Source organism: Montipora foliosa, chromosome 6, assembly GCF_036669935.1.
Source record: "Montipora foliosa isolate CH-2021 chromosome 6, ASM3666993v2, whole genome shotgun sequence".
Lineage (NCBI taxonomy): Eukaryota > Metazoa > Cnidaria > Anthozoa > Scleractinia > Acroporidae > Montipora > Montipora foliosa.
Genome location: NC_090874.1, coordinates 65,179,905 through 65,199,904, shown reverse-complemented (window position 1 = coordinate 65,199,904; position 20,000 = coordinate 65,179,905). Strand labels below are relative to the sequence as shown.

The window sequence follows — 20,000 nt, the reverse complement described above, 5'->3', positions numbered from 1 at the left end:
TCTCACAGAGCTTCATCTTTATCAATGCAGGAATCCAGAAAGTCTGTTCCTCTCAGTGTAAAAACTGCACGGAGGCTTACTGACAGCCACACACTCAAATCATCACTGTCAGGTGGAAACAAAAAGGTCTTGAATTTTCACCTACCTCAAGTCTTTTGACAAGTTTCTTCTTCAAAGCGTCACTGGCTGCTGCATTAGTAGCTGATCTTAGATCCTCCGCTGCTTGTTTCAGCTTTTGTTGCTGATCAGCTGCATTGGGGTTTTTGGCAGCTCCCTGTTAAAAGCAAAGATCATTTTTTTTCCATTTTACTTGAAGGCTTGCTTGCAAAATTATCATCAATGCTCTTTTCAAATGATGCCTAACTTTCCAAAGAATATTGCCAGTCAGGTTCATAAAAAGGACTCTTTCTCTTTTATTTTGCAAGAGTTCTTTGCAAAAGTTAGATTCTTTTAAAGTGTTATGCTAAAATAATGAAAGTGCAAAAAAAGGACAGGATGAAGAGTTTGTAAGCAAAGGACTCTCCAAAAAGCTAGGGTCATGTAGCAACTCTTGAAAGATATTACAAGCTAGAGCTCCCTTCCACAACTAAAACAAAAGAGCCAACGACAGACAAAACAACTGAAATACCAAAATCAACACTACAGCTGGCTAAAAACAAGCACTGTTACACTACCCTTGAGCTACAGTACCTCATTCTTGATGCACACCAGCTGTTTTCATTATAATGTATTATTGCCATTACCTTAGCTGCTTCAACAAGTTTTGCAGTGGCATCTGCCAGCACCTTGGCTGCTGCTAAGAGGCGCTTCTGAGAATCAGAATCATCCTGGGTCTCAGCTTCTGCTTTGATTCCAGTTACCAGTGAAGATGATGCCTTTATTTTAAAACAATTAAAAGAGGAATAAATGTTACTTTAAGGTATTGATTTTAAAAGAATAACAGCCTATGAACGGATTGAAAAGTAATGATGGTAGGGTGCTCTTGAAATGCCCTCATTACATTTATCACAGCACACAAAGCATGACAATCCAGAATATATTATTGTTGGAACAACTCTTATGCCATTGGGACACATTATTAACACAGGGCATGAACGAAGAGAGAGAAAAATCCAAAAGTGTGGAGTTACCTAACATAAAAGATGACACAACCAGACTATCTTTACCTCTATAAGGAAGTTAAACAATGCCTGTGAAAGTTTACCTCAATTTTTTTTATTAAAATAGAGCAGTAATTTATTCACCATTGCAATTACTGTAACATTCCATTGTTTTGACAGAGCTGCATAACCAAGCCTAGCTACATTAACATAATAACATAATGCTAGCACTTACAGTCATAACAAATTTTGAAAACACTTTGAGCTAATACGCACAATGCCTACTTTCAAGATTCAATGTGCATTCTTCATTGCTTGTGTACCTGTGCAAGAATCTTGGCTTGTTTAACCATCTCTCCAGCATTGCCCATGCTGTTAAACAATCTGTCTGTCGCTCCAAGAATGTCATCGCATGCTTCATCATACTGCCCAGCTTGCTGAGTGTCTCGGCCTCCTTCTCGTATTTTAATCAACAAACTGTTCAAGGCATCTCGCACACCTTGGGCTGCTGTCATCATCTCAGGAAGCAGCTCTGAGTCGCCAGAAACAGCTTCCTAGGACAAAAGGCACATAACATTTGAACCACTTCCACAACAATAATGTTATGTACAAACAATAAGACTTGTCAGCATTCAATTAATGTACTGTAGTTCATAATAAAGATGGAGCAGTTTTAAGACTGAAAGGTTACCTTCAAGATGTTCAAGGTAATTACTTTTCATAAAAATTTTAGACTAACCTTAGGCAACCTGCACCCAGAAACATGAGTGACACTTCATTCTTGTTGTTTTAAAATAAAGAAAACACAACCACAACGCTATTATTTTTTATGTGGTAGTGAATGCGCTCTAGTTGTTATTGTTGTCCCATTAATGCTGTGTTGTTACTAGATTTCATTGTGTTGTTGTTGCTGCAATTTTATTGCTTGTACAGCTGTATGGTACTGTGCATTGCATCGTAGCTTATCATATCATGCACTTGCAAGGATACATGCACCTTGGCTGGTCTTGTATGATATATGATATTTTATTGTGACTACTGTTACAACATTGTATTGCTTCATTCCATTCCCAACAATTACTATGAAACTTTCACTTTTTCATACCAATGGGTTTTATTAATAATTCTGATGAGTAGCACAAAAATATTAAAAACAATAAAAAATAATGTGTACATAAAATTAATTTTTCCTCACCTTACAAGCACCCTCTGTGTCATCCACAGCAGTAGCAACAAGCTTAGCAGCTTCAACAACTTGTTCCTGGCACATGTGACTGCTTATTGAAGGAACAACAACCTTAACACAGGCAACCAGTTGTGCTGTAGTTCTGGCTGTCTCTTTAGCCGCATTAATCACTTTGCTTTGAGATCCTGTGTCATTGGATTGGCTGGCAATGTTCTTTGCTTTCAAAACCAATGCTGCTGTAGCATTGGCTACAGCTTGTGCAAGAGCCAACAGCATTTCCTGCGATGGAGAGAAAAATCATTAACTTAGTTGAAATGATAATAATGTTGTTCACTGTGAAATCACTAAAAGGGGACAGTGGGAAATCCAAACTGCTGACTCTCCATTCCCATGTCCTCAAAACAGGACCCCAATTCTCCATCTTTGATGCACTGTTTCAGAGAAGATGACAATTAACTTATTCACTTACAAAATACATGTAATTTAGCTCATCTTCTCGTGATCAACCTGCCATACCCCCTTCTTTTTGCTCCAGAAAGCTCTTGGGGCAGTGCATAAGAGAAACAATTATTTTTTAGCATTAACTGCATTAAGAATGCTAAACAGGGAAACCTGCTGGGTATTTACAAAGAGCGGTCACATTGAATGCAAGAAATCTGAAAACAAATTCAGTCAAAGGTCATGCAAGGTAGGCTTAACACCTGGGGAAACTGCACTTAAATCCAGTGCCACAAACACTGGGTTGTTCTCTTTTCTGTGTGAGCCCTGTATTAGAAATACTTTAGAGCTATTAATAATTTTGATCAATTACATGACCCGTTGCATGGACAGCAACCCTCTTTAAGAAAGGAGAGATAATTTTTCCAAAATCATATCAATGAGATTCATGACTAAAATTTGAACACCTCATCGCATAATTATATACAAACTGGTTTAACCCCAATTGTTCCTTTAATCAGAAGCAGAACAACAAAGATCTTGTGGTCACATGAAGCAAAGTTCTCAGAAAATGTTTATCAAAAATGTCTTAATCTCCTTAAACCAAGCCACCCAAGACCACGATCTCTGGAGAGAGCTAAGTCATGTGAGTGTACATTCTGCTATTTTGTAAAATTGTAATTGGAGGATTAAAGGATCCCTGACAACCCCTTAAAGCTACAGTATCAAGATCTTAAGTGGTGTTGCAGAAAGTAGAAGAACATTAAGATAAAGAGCTACTTGAGGTGTAATTTATCACAGGGCAAAAAGGATTATTTTTCACAGTTTTGACCATTTAACCCTTTGACGTCCAAACCGGCCTAAACCGGCCAGGGGAACCCCTGGGAGTCAATGGGTTAATATTAAAACCAGTAGTAATCAAGATTGGATTATTGAACTGCAAGTGACAGTCACTTGGCAAACAGAGCAGACTGAGAACCCAGACCCCACACAATACCTGTGAGAATGTCCCTGTGTATAGCAAAAGAATCTGGAGGGCAGCTATTTTGGTGACCCTACAGACAAAATTCTCAAATCGTTTCGCTATGGGCATCACGTCAGATCATCAAATCTGAACAAAAATTAGGAAGTGCTCTGCTAGCTGCACTGAACACAATAATTAACTTGAGTCATATAGCCCCTTTCAGTAAATGAAAAGTGTCCGATTGCCATATAATACCTTTTGAGCATATATTCAAATACGCTTACTTGAGTCTGTTGATCCACTTCTGGTTCACCCATAAACTGCAAGAGTGTGGCTCCAGAAGACCCTACATTTCCTGCTGCCGATAACAATCTCCCTCTAGACTAAAAATAATGATTGCAACCATGAGCAACAACATCAACACAAAGTAGCAAAGATATATACTAATGGGGTGATGCACTTTCAAGATATTGACTTCGGATACTAATTGAAAATAAAAAAAACAGGTGTTCACGATCATAGGAGTCATACGTGACCTTTGGATAACTTGTTTTGACGCTCTACCCCTGAGATGTACAACGCTCCTGAGAACTAGGCCATTAAACTATTAGATAAAGGTAAACTCCCTTTATTTAACAACGGTAATTCCTTCAGTTACGAGACTGGTATCAGTGGAAGCCGACGGTGCATCATTTACCCCTCCCTCTGTCAGTGCTCCGTTTTAGGGATATTTAAAGCCATAGCTACATGGATCAGAGGAAAGTCGAAAAGTCACCCAGGATAGAACCAGGGACCTCTCACTCCGAAAGCCGCAACTAAGCCACAACTGCTCATGAGAAATAATAAATAGGATATATTACAACAAGTACTGAAATCATCAAAAATTCATGTGGTATTCTCCCAGTTGTATTGATTAAGATGGTTCAAATAATAATTCTGTTAACCCTGGTAAATGAATAAGGAGAGGGCATTTTTTTTTCTCAATGATGACTAATGGAGACAAAAAGCAATACAATTTTAACCCTTTGAAACCCAAACTGGCCTGAACCGGCCAGACTTAGTACTTTCCTCTGTCTAACGCCAGACAATTTTACTCAATGGGTTAAGAAAAATAATACTTGCAATTATTGCTAGAAATTAAAGTAAAGGAAGTATGCAAAGCAGCTTGTTGCACAGGCTCTCATCTCTGAAATCAATAAGCCAAAAATGTTTTTGTAGTACTACACTGCACACAGCAAGCAGTCTTTCTTCCAGCTGCTTGCTTGTGTTTGCTTCACTGAGAGCCTGAGCAAAGACAATGCCAACTAAATTGTCATCTCACAGTAATACAAGCATCTGCTTATTTAGGTGTTTTGTTGTAGCAAAACCCTTTGTGAGACAATCATTTTGATATTTATTTTAGTTACTAAGCACATGTTAAAATGGAATCAGCACAAGCTACCTCCTTTTCTAGAATAATTTGCCTGCCAATTATCCAAAACTTTCATGCAATAATGTTAAGTTGTGTAACTACATGTAGTCCGTTGTTTGCTCTAACCTCACTGTCAGCTCCACCCCCTTCTTGAGCAGCTTTCAGCAAATTTGTAAAAGCACCAGCCAAGTTACGCGCAGCATCCAGAAGGTTTTTGCTGTTATCATCATCATCATCAAGCAAACCAACAATCATTTTAATTCCTTTTGACAAGTCTTGTAGGTTGGAGGAGCTGGAATGAAAACAAGACAGAGTTTTTTTTATTTCATCTTGTCTATATGGTTGTCCCTGTGGAGTAAGACAACAGTCTAATGCTCACTAAATTGTGGTATGGGACATGTGCTGCAAATGAAGCAGGAATGAACTTTTGTGTCACTAATTTGTGACTTACGTATCATGAGAAAAAAATCCAGGTACAGTAAACACCCGCATAATTATATGAACACTTTTTTTCAGGTTTAAGGCTGATCATGTTCTTATTTGAGGGGTGCTTAGTGAGAAATCAGCCTGAAAGTGTTCTTAAAATGTTCTTAAAATTGCTTTCAGAAATCCTTCAAATTAAATATTTCCAAAGGTTTAATTAACATACAATGCTGTTTTGTAATAGATTTTATAGTTTGTAATGGTCCTGAACACCATAGTACTTTGATATAAGTTACTACATACTGTATTGTTTTCTTATCTTAATACCCTTTCCCTTTGTATTAATTTAAGAACTTGTTTTATTGATCAGGCTGAATTTGTTCTTATTCATATGGTACTTTATTGGCCAAATTTCAGCCTGATGTTCTTAATCCACTTGTTCTTATAATTATGCGGGTGTTTACTGTACTCCTAATTTATTGTGGGTGCCAGAGGCGCTATAGTATGCTTTCGGTTTGACCTTGTTGACCTGCGTCATTGCTGTTGAGTTGTGGCGACTATTAGACGTGACAATCATTATCATTACCATAATTATAGTACCCAGGCTCAAATACACATATGTACATAATAGAATCATTCTACCATTTAATTTATGACCTCAATGTAATTCGTGCACAAAAGAGCAAAATATAGATTTGACTTGAATTTGATTTTGATTTGATAATGCAAATGTTGACATGGTTCTTAGGCCTCAATTGCTGGAGTGATATATCACTGGCCAAGTCTCCAAAAAATTCAACACCATTATTATAACTGGTTGGTCTGTTGGGCAGGAAATGAGGAAACAGCTCACTTTGTGGTGGGCTGAGTTTTCACCAATCAACTATGTTACCTTAACTGCACCTCTAGCTACTTTAAAATCCAAAAATGTGATTATTACTACCAGCTACAAATTCTGAAATGTGAGATCCTTTTTGGCAAAGTGAGCAAAAACTAGTGCTACACAATAGTAAAGCAGAAAACAAGCTTTCATTACATAGTATTAACTGCAGCCCCTGCCGCTGTGTAATTTGTCTCTTCTGGTTCACCTTCAAAAGAAATTGTAGTAAATTCAAATTTTATTCATTGTTTATAACCAAATAATAGCTAAGTAAGGTCACTCATATGCCCTGAGAGTTCATCAAACTGGTTAAAATAGTCAGAGTTAATGTTGCAGTCTGTGACATCAGACACAACTGATACCACGGTGCTCTTACATGTATTCCAAAATTGCCAAGCAGTCCAAATGTTTAAGAGGTTAGCCTCAGCATCTATACCACCCTAAAAAGACCCATCTTGGAATATGGTGTGCCTGTATGGGCAGGAATTCCTTCATACTTAAAAGTCTAGGTGGAGTAGATCCAGAAAAGGTGTTTAAGACTTATTGATCTCCCACCAGACCTAGTTTACCATGCCTCGAGTCAAGAAGAAACAAAGCTACTGCTTAAGAACTGAATAAGATCAGCAACAATAACAGCCACGCCCTACACACAACAGAGCCACTGTTACCAGAAATTGTGACTAACTTAAGAACAAATTGTCAGAAATAAGTCCCCATTTCTGGGACAAATAGACACAAGAACTGCTTTTTACCCAGGGCACTGCAACATAGCTTAACACCCATTTCAGATAGCTTTAGATGATAAATTTTCTTATTATCATTTTACTTATTTGTAATTCCCTTGTAAATAGAAATTAAGGTGCTCAAATAAAGGTATTAAAGGTATTATTATTATTATTATTATTATTATTATTATTATTATTATTATTATTATTATTATTATTATTATTATTACCATTACCATTACTAGTACTGAACATTTTTTTACCTGAAGTAAGGGTAACAATGGAGGCACAGGAGGCTGACAAAGCAGCAAGTCGAGATGCAACATTTTGCCTTGAGATGTCTAGTGTATTCTGCTTCCATTTCAGTGAAGCCTAAAACACAGGATGGTAGCATCAAGGGGATGGAAACTAAATAACACTACTTCACCAAAACCACATCTCTTTTGTATGAGAACCACTACTACTAAAAATTTGAGATAGCAAAATTATTTATTTAAACGAATACGTTGTAGCTGAGAGAGAATGGAGAATGAGATACATGTAACAAAGCCTTGTCAGACAATTACATGCATCATCACTGTTTAGTGATAAAGTTTGTGCTCCTGTGCATGTATGCATGTGCATATATATACATTGTGCGTTGGTGGTGAAATCTCCCAAACATGAACCAAACAAAAAGAATTCAACTCCTGGGTTACGAAATGAATAAAAACATTTTGTGAAAACAATTCAACTGACTGTCAAGCAGCTGGTTGTAAAGGGACTTGTTGTGGTTAGAGCACCAGAAAAAAAGTTAAGTTGCAAATTTGCCACACAGGCTCAGAGTCTTACTTCAGTTTCTGTGTAGTGAAGCAACTGAGATTATATACTTCCCCCTACATACTCCATATTTTCTTCAGTTACTTCAATTTCCACTTGTTAGCAAATGCTAACATCAATAGCCAGTGATTTGATTGACTTGATATACAATCTTTTCAACAACTACTGGAGGAGTCTAAGAGCACGAAGTGCTCCATTACAAAAGCTGACTGGAGTGCATGCATGATCTTTAGCACTAGCAGTGGAACACTCCCATGAGAGACCATGCACAGACTATGAATCAATAGTCAAAGGGGGAAGAAAACCATTCATAATCAGGGATCCACATACCGGATCAGATCCAAGAGCTGGAATTTGCACAGGTGACCCTAGTTCCTTTTCTGCAGTGTCAATGGTGTTTATTCCTTGGTTCAGACTACTCATGTACGCCTTTTGTGCAGGTGTAAGGGTGTGAAACTTTGCCTGTGAACCCTAAATAGACATAAATATAATTGTAAATATTCAGTTTCAGAGTATATGTGTATCCAATGATGTTTTGGACAATTATCAATCTGATATCAGTTTTCCTTGTGTATATGTTTGCTGAGCACAATATTAAATTCCATTACAACATTGTCAATGGGCTGCATTGTAGATCCACAGCAAACTTTGACAATGAAGCCACTGAGAGCAAAAGAATGAATGTAAAACATAAACTGGGAAAAAAGGCTGAATAAGAAGCTTACAGTACAGAAGTCAACTCACCATGGGTGGCCTGTGAGCAGTGTTAGCAGATCCTGTGACAGTTCCATATTGAGCAGGCTCCATTTTGCCAACACTGTACCTTGATGCACCTGCAACACAACAATATTGTTGACAATAGAAATTTAAAATAAATCAAAACTAACCAGTGTAAAAAAGAACAAAAGGTGTTCAGGTTTATCATTCAGTGCTGCTAAAGTTCCACTGATAACTGCAAATGATCATTGCTATAGACTTGACACTCACTTCAAAACAGCCAAGTTACAAGTTATGTTTACCATGTTCATCAAAGGACCCAAAAAAATACAAAACTCAACTACAAAATCTGACTTGTCATATACACAAAAAATGTACCATGAAGATCAGAGTAAGCTCTGAGGGAGAGGGTCCCAGTTTCATTCAAACAGAACCCAAATTCAGTCCATGAACAGGCGATTTTCACTTAAAGGTAGCCAACTGACAAAATGTTGAAGAAACAGTGAGTTATGACACACCTGGACCTCCAGCCCTCATGACAGCTGGCAAAGCAACTGAACCTGTGGCAGCATGGCCAACCTTGTTGGTTTGCCGTTCTAAATATGTACCACTAGTCAAAATAAAGCAGGAATAAACAAGAATTAATTATTATTGATATCCCCAGAAGCTTGCAGACAGAAAACTTCACTAGTCCAACGATTTTTCCATTATTGAACAAATAACAACTGTACAATGGTTGTCATTACAAAATCTAAGAAGGGCCCTTTGGGTCTTAACCTTCGTAATAGTTTTTATAACAGCCAAGTTAATCTTCAAACGAGTCTGTTATAACTGTCAGGCTCATCCAATATTATTCTGAAATAAACTCAACTAAAAAAGGTTCCTTGTTATTCAAAAAATTTACCCCAAGCCCATCCTAACATACATGTAAGTACCAAATAAGCACACTGGATTTCTTAAAGTTTGGCCTTTAATCCTTCTTGATGTGGAAGTTTTATAGTCTGCAGTTGGGTGGGACTGCAGATTTTTATTTTCTTGAATAACAAACTACATCTCAAGGGTTACTTGCTTACCTACACACAAAAGATGCAAAAAATCTGACTTGCACATGACTGCATTCAGATCCAGCAGGTCATATTGTACTTACGTGTGTGGCGTTACAGTGTCTTCAACCATGGTCGACTCCTCGTCAAAGTCTGGATCATATCCTTCTTGACCTTTTCTCTGAAGTTTATTAAAAAGACTATTGTTGAGATACCAAAATAAGTCCATTAATTTAAACCTATCAAACATAAAAAATAACTGAAACATAATACAGCTTCAGCATTCAACTAAACTACACTAACAATCCCAATATATAAATAATGTAGTAGTTATTACTGTTAATAAATGACACAAACTTGACATCAATGACTGTCACTTGGCAGGCATTATGCAAATGATATAATTATAGGGAATCTTTATTGTACATGTATGGACTAAATAATTGCTTTCCTCACAAGATAAGGGTAACACAATTGAAAGGTATTACTGTACTTCTAATATTCTATACTTGAAACTGCTTAGGGATATGAGCAATTAAGCAAAGTAATTTAGTCATGTGTTTTTTCAAACTAGAGAATAACCAAATTTCAAACAATTTGCTTTATATACAGTATGCATGTTACAAGTAACTCTGTCATTAATAGCGAGATAAATAACATTGTGTTATCTGCTGATACAAATAATATTGTTTTACCTTTTTCAATATAATATCTATGTAGCCAGCAATCAACTGAGAGATCTTTTCACCTTCATTGGTTTGCACAGAGTAATACGATTCCACATAATCCCCGAAGTCCTGTTGAAGAAAAGTAAAAATTAATAATGTGATTATGTTATGCAAGTCGATCTCCTTCAGAAATTCTACATGTTCCTTGTACGTTGTACAACTGGTTTCTTTCTGCTCACGTAATTAGATGGTATCAAATGTTTAAAAGAATAGTAAACTACAAAACTAGCACTTGACTAGTATGTACATGTACAGTACATTGACGTAAAAACTTCTTGAGAATATTTTGCTGTGCAGTGGTGATGGAATTAAGAGCTGACAATCGTATTACTCCAGATACATGTAATTAAAATTCAGAAACAAAAGGTAAACAAATTGGAGGAGAGCCACAAGATGGTTATTAAAGTTGAACCACAGAGTAAATGAAAGGCCTTCACATACTTTAAAGCTAAGGCACTGGGTAACTAGTGAAGGACAGGAAGAAACGTGCAATAACATATCAAACTGAGGGAACCAGATGTGTTCACATGTGTTCACACGAGACTTTTATTTCTAAAAACTCGATATAAATTATGTCAATTACTCAAAACACGGCCAGATGCAAATCATACTTATGTAACACCCAGATGCCCTTATTACATGTACATAACTATATACAGGCCTTCTGATAGGGTGCGATTAAAAAATGCAAATTATGCGATTTTTTCAGGGCAGATTGTGCGATTAGAAAGGCCAATTATGCGATAAATAATGTAATTTATGCGATTTTTTTCTCAGCAATTTTAAGCTTGTTTTATAAGGTTTCAGGTTAAGAAAAACACTTTTTTGCTGCCCTAAAGACATTTTGAAGACAAAGGAACAGTTGTTAGTTGGGATAAATTAAAAAAATGAGGTCTTCTGCACTACCGGTGCAGCATGGTAAAAGTTGAAAGGACACAGCTAACATGGCAAATAAATAATCAAGGTGCTTGTCAACCACGAACTTCCGAAGATGGTCAATCACAATAGGACCATACCCCCATTTATACGAGAGAAAATAAGCCGCGGCTTACATAAGACTCAAATGATCATCCCGTATACGTGTAAATGGTACAAAATCTACGTTCACGTCTTTTTCAAGCCACGGCTTGTATTGACCTGGGAATATATATTCATATAAATAGTTCCTTTTGCGTATTTTGTACACTGTGGCCAGAGTAAGCCACGGCTTATTTTCTCTCGTATAAACGGCCCATAATTTTGCACGACGAGAAAAACATCAGTCCATCGTCCACATGGACCGTACCTGTGAGGTACTTTCTTGCTCAATCGTGAGCTGTCAGATTGTACGGAAGGTGGGAACTTCCTTCTTTGTCGAAGAAAAAGCGGGCGTTTTCACAACAAACTTATCCATGAGTAAGTTTTTATCAGTTTTCAACGAAAGAAACTACATTTTGCCGAAAAACTTACAACTTCACTTATTTTTCACAAATTTCTTCTCTAAGAGAAGGCAACTGTGTCATCATTTGAGTGGTGTGTTGTGGTGTGTGTGTTTGTGTTGCACCAATAGAAGGAGACTCGTACCAGGTCCCCGACATGCAAAATAAAGCCTTGAACTTCGAATGTTTACGAAATCGAAGGTGGCAAAGGATTTTTAGCCTTTTTCCAAGATAAATCATCTTGAAAATGGCATATTTATGCAGGAATTTCTAAGAAACGTGTTGATTTATGTTTCATTTATGAATTTTGTGCGTCCTTTTGTGAATTATCCGATCGGATGAGATTTGAGGTCGATTGTGCGAATTCGCACCATCGCGTAATATCAGAAGGCCTGTATATAAGATGACTATACTATAATACTACATTGAAGAAGGGGTCTGCCCAAAGTTGGGCAAAGGAACCTTCGAACTGATTTTAAATTACCAGTTATAGTTTGAAGAGTAATGAACCAAAAACATAAACAAGTTTTCAAGTGCAATAAATTAATAATGTCACATTATAAAGGTAAGATAAAAACTTACCAACGTAAAGCTGTTTGGAGATGCTGCCCAACGCCTAACAGTTGTCAGTGGCCATGTCTTCATGATCTGTCATAGTAGTTGAAATAAGCAGTTAAAGCAGATGGCTTGACGAAGGAGAGAGAGAGCGGATCTGTATCTACCTTAACCCTAGGATAGATTTCAGCACTCTACTCTGCCACTGTCTCAAGCTCTTAATTTTTTAATGCACTAAATTACCAGTCCTTTCAAGTGATCAAAGCGAGAAATGACGTTGTCATATACAAACCTCACAGCTAGTCTAATGTGAATCATGCTGTCCTAATGTTAACTACATGTAGCTTGTGTTTGGTCAGAAAAGTAATGAAGTTTGTACTAAAACCAGGTCAACTCCAGTCTCCATTTCATTCAGAGGCCTGGTCACTAAGAAAACAAAATTAATGCAAAATGGACTATTGACATCTGCATTAAGTTTGAATTCTCATACTGTCTCAATTAAAGCAGATTATACAGTACCATGCAAAAATAAGTTGACAGTATTTCTCTTTCAAGTCTCCATTCTAGACTCGATCCTCACGAGGATCGAGCATTGAGGATCAAGGAATGACAATCAAGAATCCAGCTGCAACCTTAAGCTTGTTAGTGAGAACATTATTACTTCGGCAGTACAGTATTGCTGAGAGAGAAAAGTGATTGAAAGTGCCACGAGTCAAGATGTCATCACTACCCACGTGGGAATTTTGCGGTAAATTTAGTTCAGGTGCTCTTTACTTCAGAAGAATTAGCTGAACACAACTGTTTGGGTAAGAAAGGAAAAATGCCTTTACACAATGTAAAACTGCAAACAGCACAAGGTATGTTTTAAAGCTGTACCCAAGTCAGGCATCACAGAGGGAAACAAAACATGTGTCATGGCCAATGATGTTTAGCAAAGCAAGAAGAGTGACTGTGCTGCTGAGCGCCTGGTGTAGATTTCACTTCTAGGGTGTTTTTGATGCTAGCAATTTTCAGTTTTTTACCTTGTCAACCTATCGTCCTATCTTGAAACTGTCACAATGCAAAGCCATTGAGTAGTTATGAAATTAAAAGTTAGATACTAATTTAATATTGATTTGCTTTCCGAGGCGCAAGCAACTGAGAATGAGAGCACACTGAAAAGGCTCCAGGTTTTCTCAAGTCATCCAACTCACTTTTTTTACAATGATCCCAATACTATAATTATACTATCAGAAACCCATAAGGGTTGAAACATGTAACGCGCGTTCTCAGCTTCCGAATATTCAGTGCTAAGTACCACATTTGGAAACCCCCTCGCTCCAGTTAATTTCGCGCGAGAACATTGGTGGTGTTCTTGCGAACCGATTGGTTGAATGTTTCTCTCTTGTTGTTCCTAATATGGTACTTAGCAAATTGAATATTCAGAAGCTTGTTTCCCAGCACACAAGGGGCCGTTACACGTTTCAACCCTTATGGGTTTCTGATACTATATAAATTAATTTTTTTAGAGAAATCAACACCAAGAAGTGAAACCACTTATTTCGATGCTTCACACTTTTCTTCTATAACCTGCACAAGACTTGGTAGAGTGACACTCCCATCAGGTTAATTGGTAAAATGTTATTTATCAAAAAGGCAGAAGAGAAAACAAAACAACACCATGTTGCCCTCATACGAACTCCCAACTCGAAGTATCAAACATCGGATGGAACAGCTTTGGCTACATGTACTTCTTCCGGTGATGATGCTGTTCTTGATTCTCTCGTAATGCTTGTTGCAAGAAAGCTGAAACCTGATACTGGTGAACAAGTCTAGCACCGAGATGTCTTATTGCTGAATCGATCATTATTATAATTTTCCTTCAGATGAAGGCTTCATTCCTCATGGCATTGCATTGTAATGTTGAAAGAAGAAATGCTTAAAATAATAATACATTGACTGTTGCGTTACTTGGCTTGGGGCGCGGTATGCAAAAATTTCTAAATGTCTATGAGAAATATTTGAAATTTACATTCAAGTCACGATAAAATTTATTGTGCACTTAAAAGCTCACTGTTTTGCCTTTATATCTTAATCCACGACATAAAATTGCAGTTTTTGAATTGAGAACTCACAGGAATGATAGCCACTACCTCGTTTTCTTACGAAACAGTTCCTGTTGTTATTTGATAGAGGAGTAACGCTTTCGCAAAAGTTGAATCAAGTATGAATAATTGACGAGGTTTCACTTTGGTGATTTTCCGAGAATCGAGTGTCAAGGATCGAGTTTGATTTCAAGTGCATATATAGAGTCTCAATCCTCAACTCGATTCTTGATCCTCTATTCTCGCAAGGATCGAGTCGAGACTGTCAACTTACTTTTGCACAGTCCTATAGTTGCAGTAAAGATCCACTGATGGCATTTTTTGGTTCATTCATTACCCTTGGAGCACATACTGTAGACTACATGTACAAGATGACTTCTGCTAATGTATGCCTGGACAGTGTGTCCTCATGAAAGTATATAAATTACATTGTATTAAATTAAAGTAGTGACAACATTTGGATACTTGCTGTTGATTAAGATAAAAATCAAATTAAAAGGCGGTGACAGTGAGTAGAAACCTCACAGAAAAACCAACACAGAAAGCATTCTTTTCGTTCCTCTTTGCATTAATAATTGATGTTCCTTTCACAGTCCCTACCTTTCTGGAACATGAAATCTCACACATTCTAACACTTCTAAAGGTTTGTTTCTGTTAAGTTTGAATTGTTTCTTTCAGATTATTAAAAGTGGGGTGCCTGTGAACTAGCTTGATAGCTAAGTGCACTTCCACTAGACAGAGCTGAAAAACGACTGCGCATGCGCCAGATAGGGAGCACAAATCGTGCATGAGACGCGAAGTGTCCATTTCGATCGTTTGATCTCGTCTTCTGCCTGTGTCACTTTATAACTCTTGACGGTGTGAATTTTGGAAGTGAGATCATGGTGATTTAATTTAAGGAGACACATCAGATCTGTGTAACATATTTGTGTGGAATTTTTGGGCTATGAGATCCAAACCCAGTTAAATTGTCTGGGAATATGCGCTGCAGAAACTAACGGAGGCTACGGTGAGTGTTCCATATTTGTTTTTGAAGCATGAAGTGTTCACAACGTTTGGTTCAGTTTGCACAATAGGGTATTGCCCATGCAATCTCTACAGTTTTCATCAACAAGATAATTTGGGCAGGGTTTTCTGAAATCACCTTTACAATCAATCATACATGTATTTACAATGCGTTAAGATTAAACGTATCATGTTCTAAGAGCATTATTTGAAAGTTGTCAACCTTCTCCTTGAACCCAGGCAGCAGTTCATTTAGAGTGCTGCCACTCTGCAATAGCCACTTAACCTCCTGACTGCCCCCATAAAGGCAGCTGTCTAAAAGAAAACACCTTGCCAACTTGTGAAGTTGGAATGAACACAAGTACTGGCCAGAACTACATAGAAAATATTGAAGTTCTTTGTCCCTGTCTCAGGGCATTTCTTCAATGAAAAGGTAAATTGGTTGCAAGACTGGCCTCTGAGATTACGCTCAGAAGAAGTTCTAGTTGCACAGTAGTGTGATCAATAACATTGTTCAATTTATTGCCATAGTGAGGCTTGATTACAGAATCATAAATATTTGCCCACCAAAATACCCTGTGCAATCAACTGATACACCCATGTTCGGGAGACTGTTGGCCTGTTAATTAATGGAACATCGATATATTAGGAAAAGAACAATTTGTTAAATAAAAGTACAAAGTCCAGGCCCTGCTTCCTGTTAATCCTAGGATTATTGACAGGGAAATACTGCTTCAAAGTGTCACCTGAGTGACTTAATTGTAGTCTAGCTTCCACAATCGCCAAATAATAATGATCTATCATCATTGTAATAATGCAACACACTTGGTGTCAACATCTATGTCAAAACTTGGAAGATGGTATTTTTCTTTCCCCCTTGACTGGCCATTATTTGCAAATCTATGTTCAACCCAACATCCAAGGCAAAATTATGGTTAGACTCAAAAAATTTAAGAACATGTGTTAAGGCAAACAGTTAAGGGTCATTGGTTTATGTGTGGTTTATAGTATGTTTATATGGTTAGCTCATCATGTTTTCTTTGTCGTGGTTGTGTAATAAGAATGACTTTTTGTACTAATTTTCTCAGCCCCCATAAAAACTGATATGTGCAGTTTCCTGTGTCTACGAAAATAATAATATCATTATGATATTGTAGATTATAGCATTGTAATATGCATCTCATGGACAATAACATTCATTTTAGTTTTTTGTCCTTAGGGAGATGGATCCACCTGGTATTATTTGCGGCAGTTTTGTGAAATATTAGCTCTAAAAGGAGCGAGAAGAAATTCAGCCTTTTTTTCTCAGCAATAAACCACAATAATCTTATTGAGTTCACTTTGTTCATGTTGGTAGTGTGGAACAAAAGACTGGATAAAGTCACTGAGAAATCCAGACAATGCTGTTGAGTTTTAAGCAGTTTCTTTAGTACTCTTCACATTGTCAAACTTTTCAGTTTCTTCTTAGAACTGAATACCAGTCCTTAACCTTTTTTCAGTTATGAACTTTTTGGACCATCACAGAGCTTTAAGATGCCACTTTTTTAAATGTTGTACTTATAAAAAAAATGGGGACAACATATTCAAGCAAAAACATCACAAATGCATGTTGTTTCCACCTGCACGCAAACTTTGTGAATGCTTTTGATCTGATGAGTTGCCAACCCAGTAATGCTTCAGATACATGTAGTGATGTCGAAACCCAGAACACCTTCAAACACATTCAATGACAAGTTGTCAGAGAAAAAATTAAAATTAAAAACAAACGTCTTCTTGAGCATTGGGACCCACATGGAATAGCCCTTGCACATGTGTATTATACTGATGACTGGATTCCGTCTACTTAATATACAATCATCTTTTTAGGATAATACCACCTATGCCAGTCGGCAGATAATGCTAGAGTGAACTTCTTGCTATACAGCTGAAAATATTAATTTTGTGGAATGCCCCTTTCAGGGATGTTTCCTAGTTGTCTATGCTCTAAAGATTTTGTTCAAACCCATCAAGTACAATGTAGCATGCATGTGTGAAATGTCTCAAGTTTAGATCAGTTTTGCAATATGCACTGTGTTGTCTGAACTGATCCTTGTAAAATTTTTGTAGTTTCTTGTCAATTGTTAAATATGGAAAAAAGGATTTACTTTCTGAAAGAAAAATAACATTAATGACATCTCTTGATGAGGTTAGGATCTGATGAATTTTTATTTTAAAAGGCAAGCAAATCAAGGGGCAAATTAATTTTCTCTGAGCTGTTTAATGTCAGTAAGTGGGCTTTCCAGGATGAAGCACTTTTTTGTCTGCTCTCTGTGTATCATACAGTGTATAATCTTTTTCACCGATTTATCTCAGTTTCTGTTGGCTGGCTTTCATCGCTCTTCTATAAATTTAACAAAAAATGCTGTGTAAAGAGCGAAAGATGTATTTTGCTTTCATGATAATTATAAATTCGTATTAAAATTTGGAGAAACGTGGAGCTCAATTTGCCTGAGTTCTTGCACCTTTGCATACTCCATTTTAATATCGCTTTGAACATGCTTGCCAAAATATCTTTTGTAAGCGTGTCACCATTCACCACCCGGTCTATAATTCACCAGTTGTCTTCCTTTATTGTTCAGAGTATTATAGAGAGTATCTGGAACGTCATAAGGTTTTCCAATGTCTCTTTACCGACACAGACAAAGAGGCATTGTCCTGTATCGCAACCACTCGACGAACTAGTCTCCACCGATAAGTTCGAAGCTCTCACCAATTCCACCGGCCGAACATCGCCAAAACAGGGTTTAAGGGAATTTCTGGTCCTCCCAGAAAACCAAGAACTTGCAAAAACCGTTCGAGAAACTTGCGACAAAAGCCAACACTGTCAAAAAAGTAAGCATTGCAGCGCTCGTTACCTCCATTCACCGTATAGTCACACGAAAGGTGCATTTACCACGCGAAAACAATTTTTCCACAATTTGTACACCCCTTCAATTTTTGGAAAAACATCAAAACTCGTCAAAAATTGTGACAAAATCCTTATCTTTCAAACAGCGATCTTATTTTTTTGATTTAATCAACGGCTGTCATTTTCCGGCGAACATATAGTCTTTTTGAATGAGCGCGCCCTTGAGCCTGCGTTTCGTGCCGCGGATCAGTGACTTGCGCAGTCATTTTTCAGCTCTGTCCTTCCACTATAAACATTTTTTTTAAGACCAAGCTAAACTCTATGTAAAAGGGGCATAATTTTCTAATTTTGACATTTATGTTCTTGAAGGGGACTACATTTTTAGTAGATAGTTTCATCCGTGAGGGTTCCCCTCATCACAAGTAAATTGTCTCATGTTCATATGGTTGTTATGTGTAATAAGATCCTTACCTCTTTAGTTTTCTCATCAACTCTAAGTATGCTTTCTTTGGTTACACCTAAGAGCCTGGGAACCAATTTATTCTTTCCTTTCATTTTTTCCTGCCAGTAGAAAAATGACAAAGAATTACAGAAGAATATCAACATTTTAAAGTAAATTTATAAACAACATATTATGATAACTGAATTTTGATAAACTTACATGTAATAGTGCTTGTAGTTGGTTTTGTTTTATTCTTGGGTGTTTTTGTTTTCATGACAACAATACATGTAGCAGCATTATTATTTTTTGAGTTGTTTAATTTAAATACGTTTTTATCAGATAAACCTCAATCCACCCCTACCCCCTGTCTTTTCCACTCCCCTACTCCAAAAAGTAATGAGTTCGACTCCAGCAGGACCAACACTGAGAGTCTTAAAATAACTGAGGAGAAAGTGCTGCCTTTAATTATATTGGAAAAATGCAGGTTACACTTTCAAGTCTATGTATTTATGTTACCTTAACCAGAAAGAACGTCACTCCATAGGTCTTAAGTCCTCTACACAGCTGAACATACTTGTACTTTCCCTGCAACTCATCATGTCCAGACACCTTCTTGTGCTCCTAAAAAGTAATGGTGCAAGAGGTTTTAGTTGTACTGTAACTTGTCTTCAGGTTACGGTAGACCCCTCACGGGTGAAATTTTTGCAATTGTTTTTTTCTCTTATCTCATATACTATACTAACTACATTTTCTTAAAAAAATACTCCAAAATGTATGTAAAGAAAACTTGAGTTATTAACGAAAACAGGAAATTAACCATGGTCTCGAAGTCACATTTTTTGTCATAAACATCAACTTTTTTTTCACACCTTGTCGTCAGTTTACTCCCTGAGAATGCATGACGTTTTCAGGGAAAGGATAAATGAGAAAAGAGTTCATGGGTAAAACCTAAAAAGAAGCGAGGCCATTAAAGATGGCCACGCCACGCAGTTGCAGTTCATCCACACACAAAAAATAGATACTGATCATTTAAAATCTGCAAAACACTATAGCCAAAGGAAAAATGACTCACCTCTTTAATCTTCTTCTCAATATTCTTTGATTTGACATATTCTTTTGGAAGGAATTCTTTCAAGCTATCAATAGAAAAAAGAATATCTTATTATTTCCAATTC

At 37.0% G+C, this 20,000-nt stretch overlaps 1 protein-coding gene and 1 long non-coding RNA gene across 2 annotated transcripts in view; one reads left to right on the top strand and one right to left on the bottom strand.

Moving 5' to 3' along the window:
- The window catches only part of LOC138008169 (talin-like), a 124,773-nt gene that overhangs the window by 65,261 nt on the left and 39,512 nt on the right, over positions 1-20,000 (bottom strand). Inside the window, exons 13-29 of the mRNA XM_068855399.1 lie at positions 19,898-19,961; positions 19,342-19,446; positions 18,855-18,944; positions 12,435-12,500; positions 10,402-10,503; positions 9,811-9,887; positions 9,182-9,273; positions 8,691-8,779; positions 8,277-8,417; positions 7,391-7,499; positions 6,559-6,610; positions 5,226-5,391; positions 3,973-4,071; positions 2,296-2,565; positions 1,424-1,654; positions 744-875; positions 146-274 (exon numbers count right to left, since the gene is read on the bottom strand). Coding sequence (XP_068711500.1) covers positions 146-274; positions 744-875; positions 1,424-1,654; positions 2,296-2,565; positions 3,973-4,071; positions 5,226-5,391; positions 6,559-6,610; positions 7,391-7,499; positions 8,277-8,417; positions 8,691-8,779; positions 9,182-9,273; positions 9,811-9,887; positions 10,402-10,503; positions 12,435-12,500; positions 18,855-18,944; positions 19,342-19,446; positions 19,898-19,961 — 2,014 coding nt within the window. The remainder of the gene's footprint in view (positions 1-145; positions 275-743; positions 876-1,423; positions 1,655-2,295; positions 2,566-3,972; positions 4,072-5,225; positions 5,392-6,558; positions 6,611-7,390; positions 7,500-8,276; positions 8,418-8,690; positions 8,780-9,181; positions 9,274-9,810; positions 9,888-10,401; positions 10,504-12,434; positions 12,501-18,854; positions 18,945-19,341; positions 19,447-19,897; positions 19,962-20,000) is intronic.
- Positions 15,230-17,263, top strand: LOC138006172 (uncharacterized). Its single transcript, XR_011123860.1, has 2 exons — positions 15,230-15,500; positions 16,716-17,263. It is a non-coding gene; the product is annotated as an uncharacterized lncRNA (long non-coding RNA).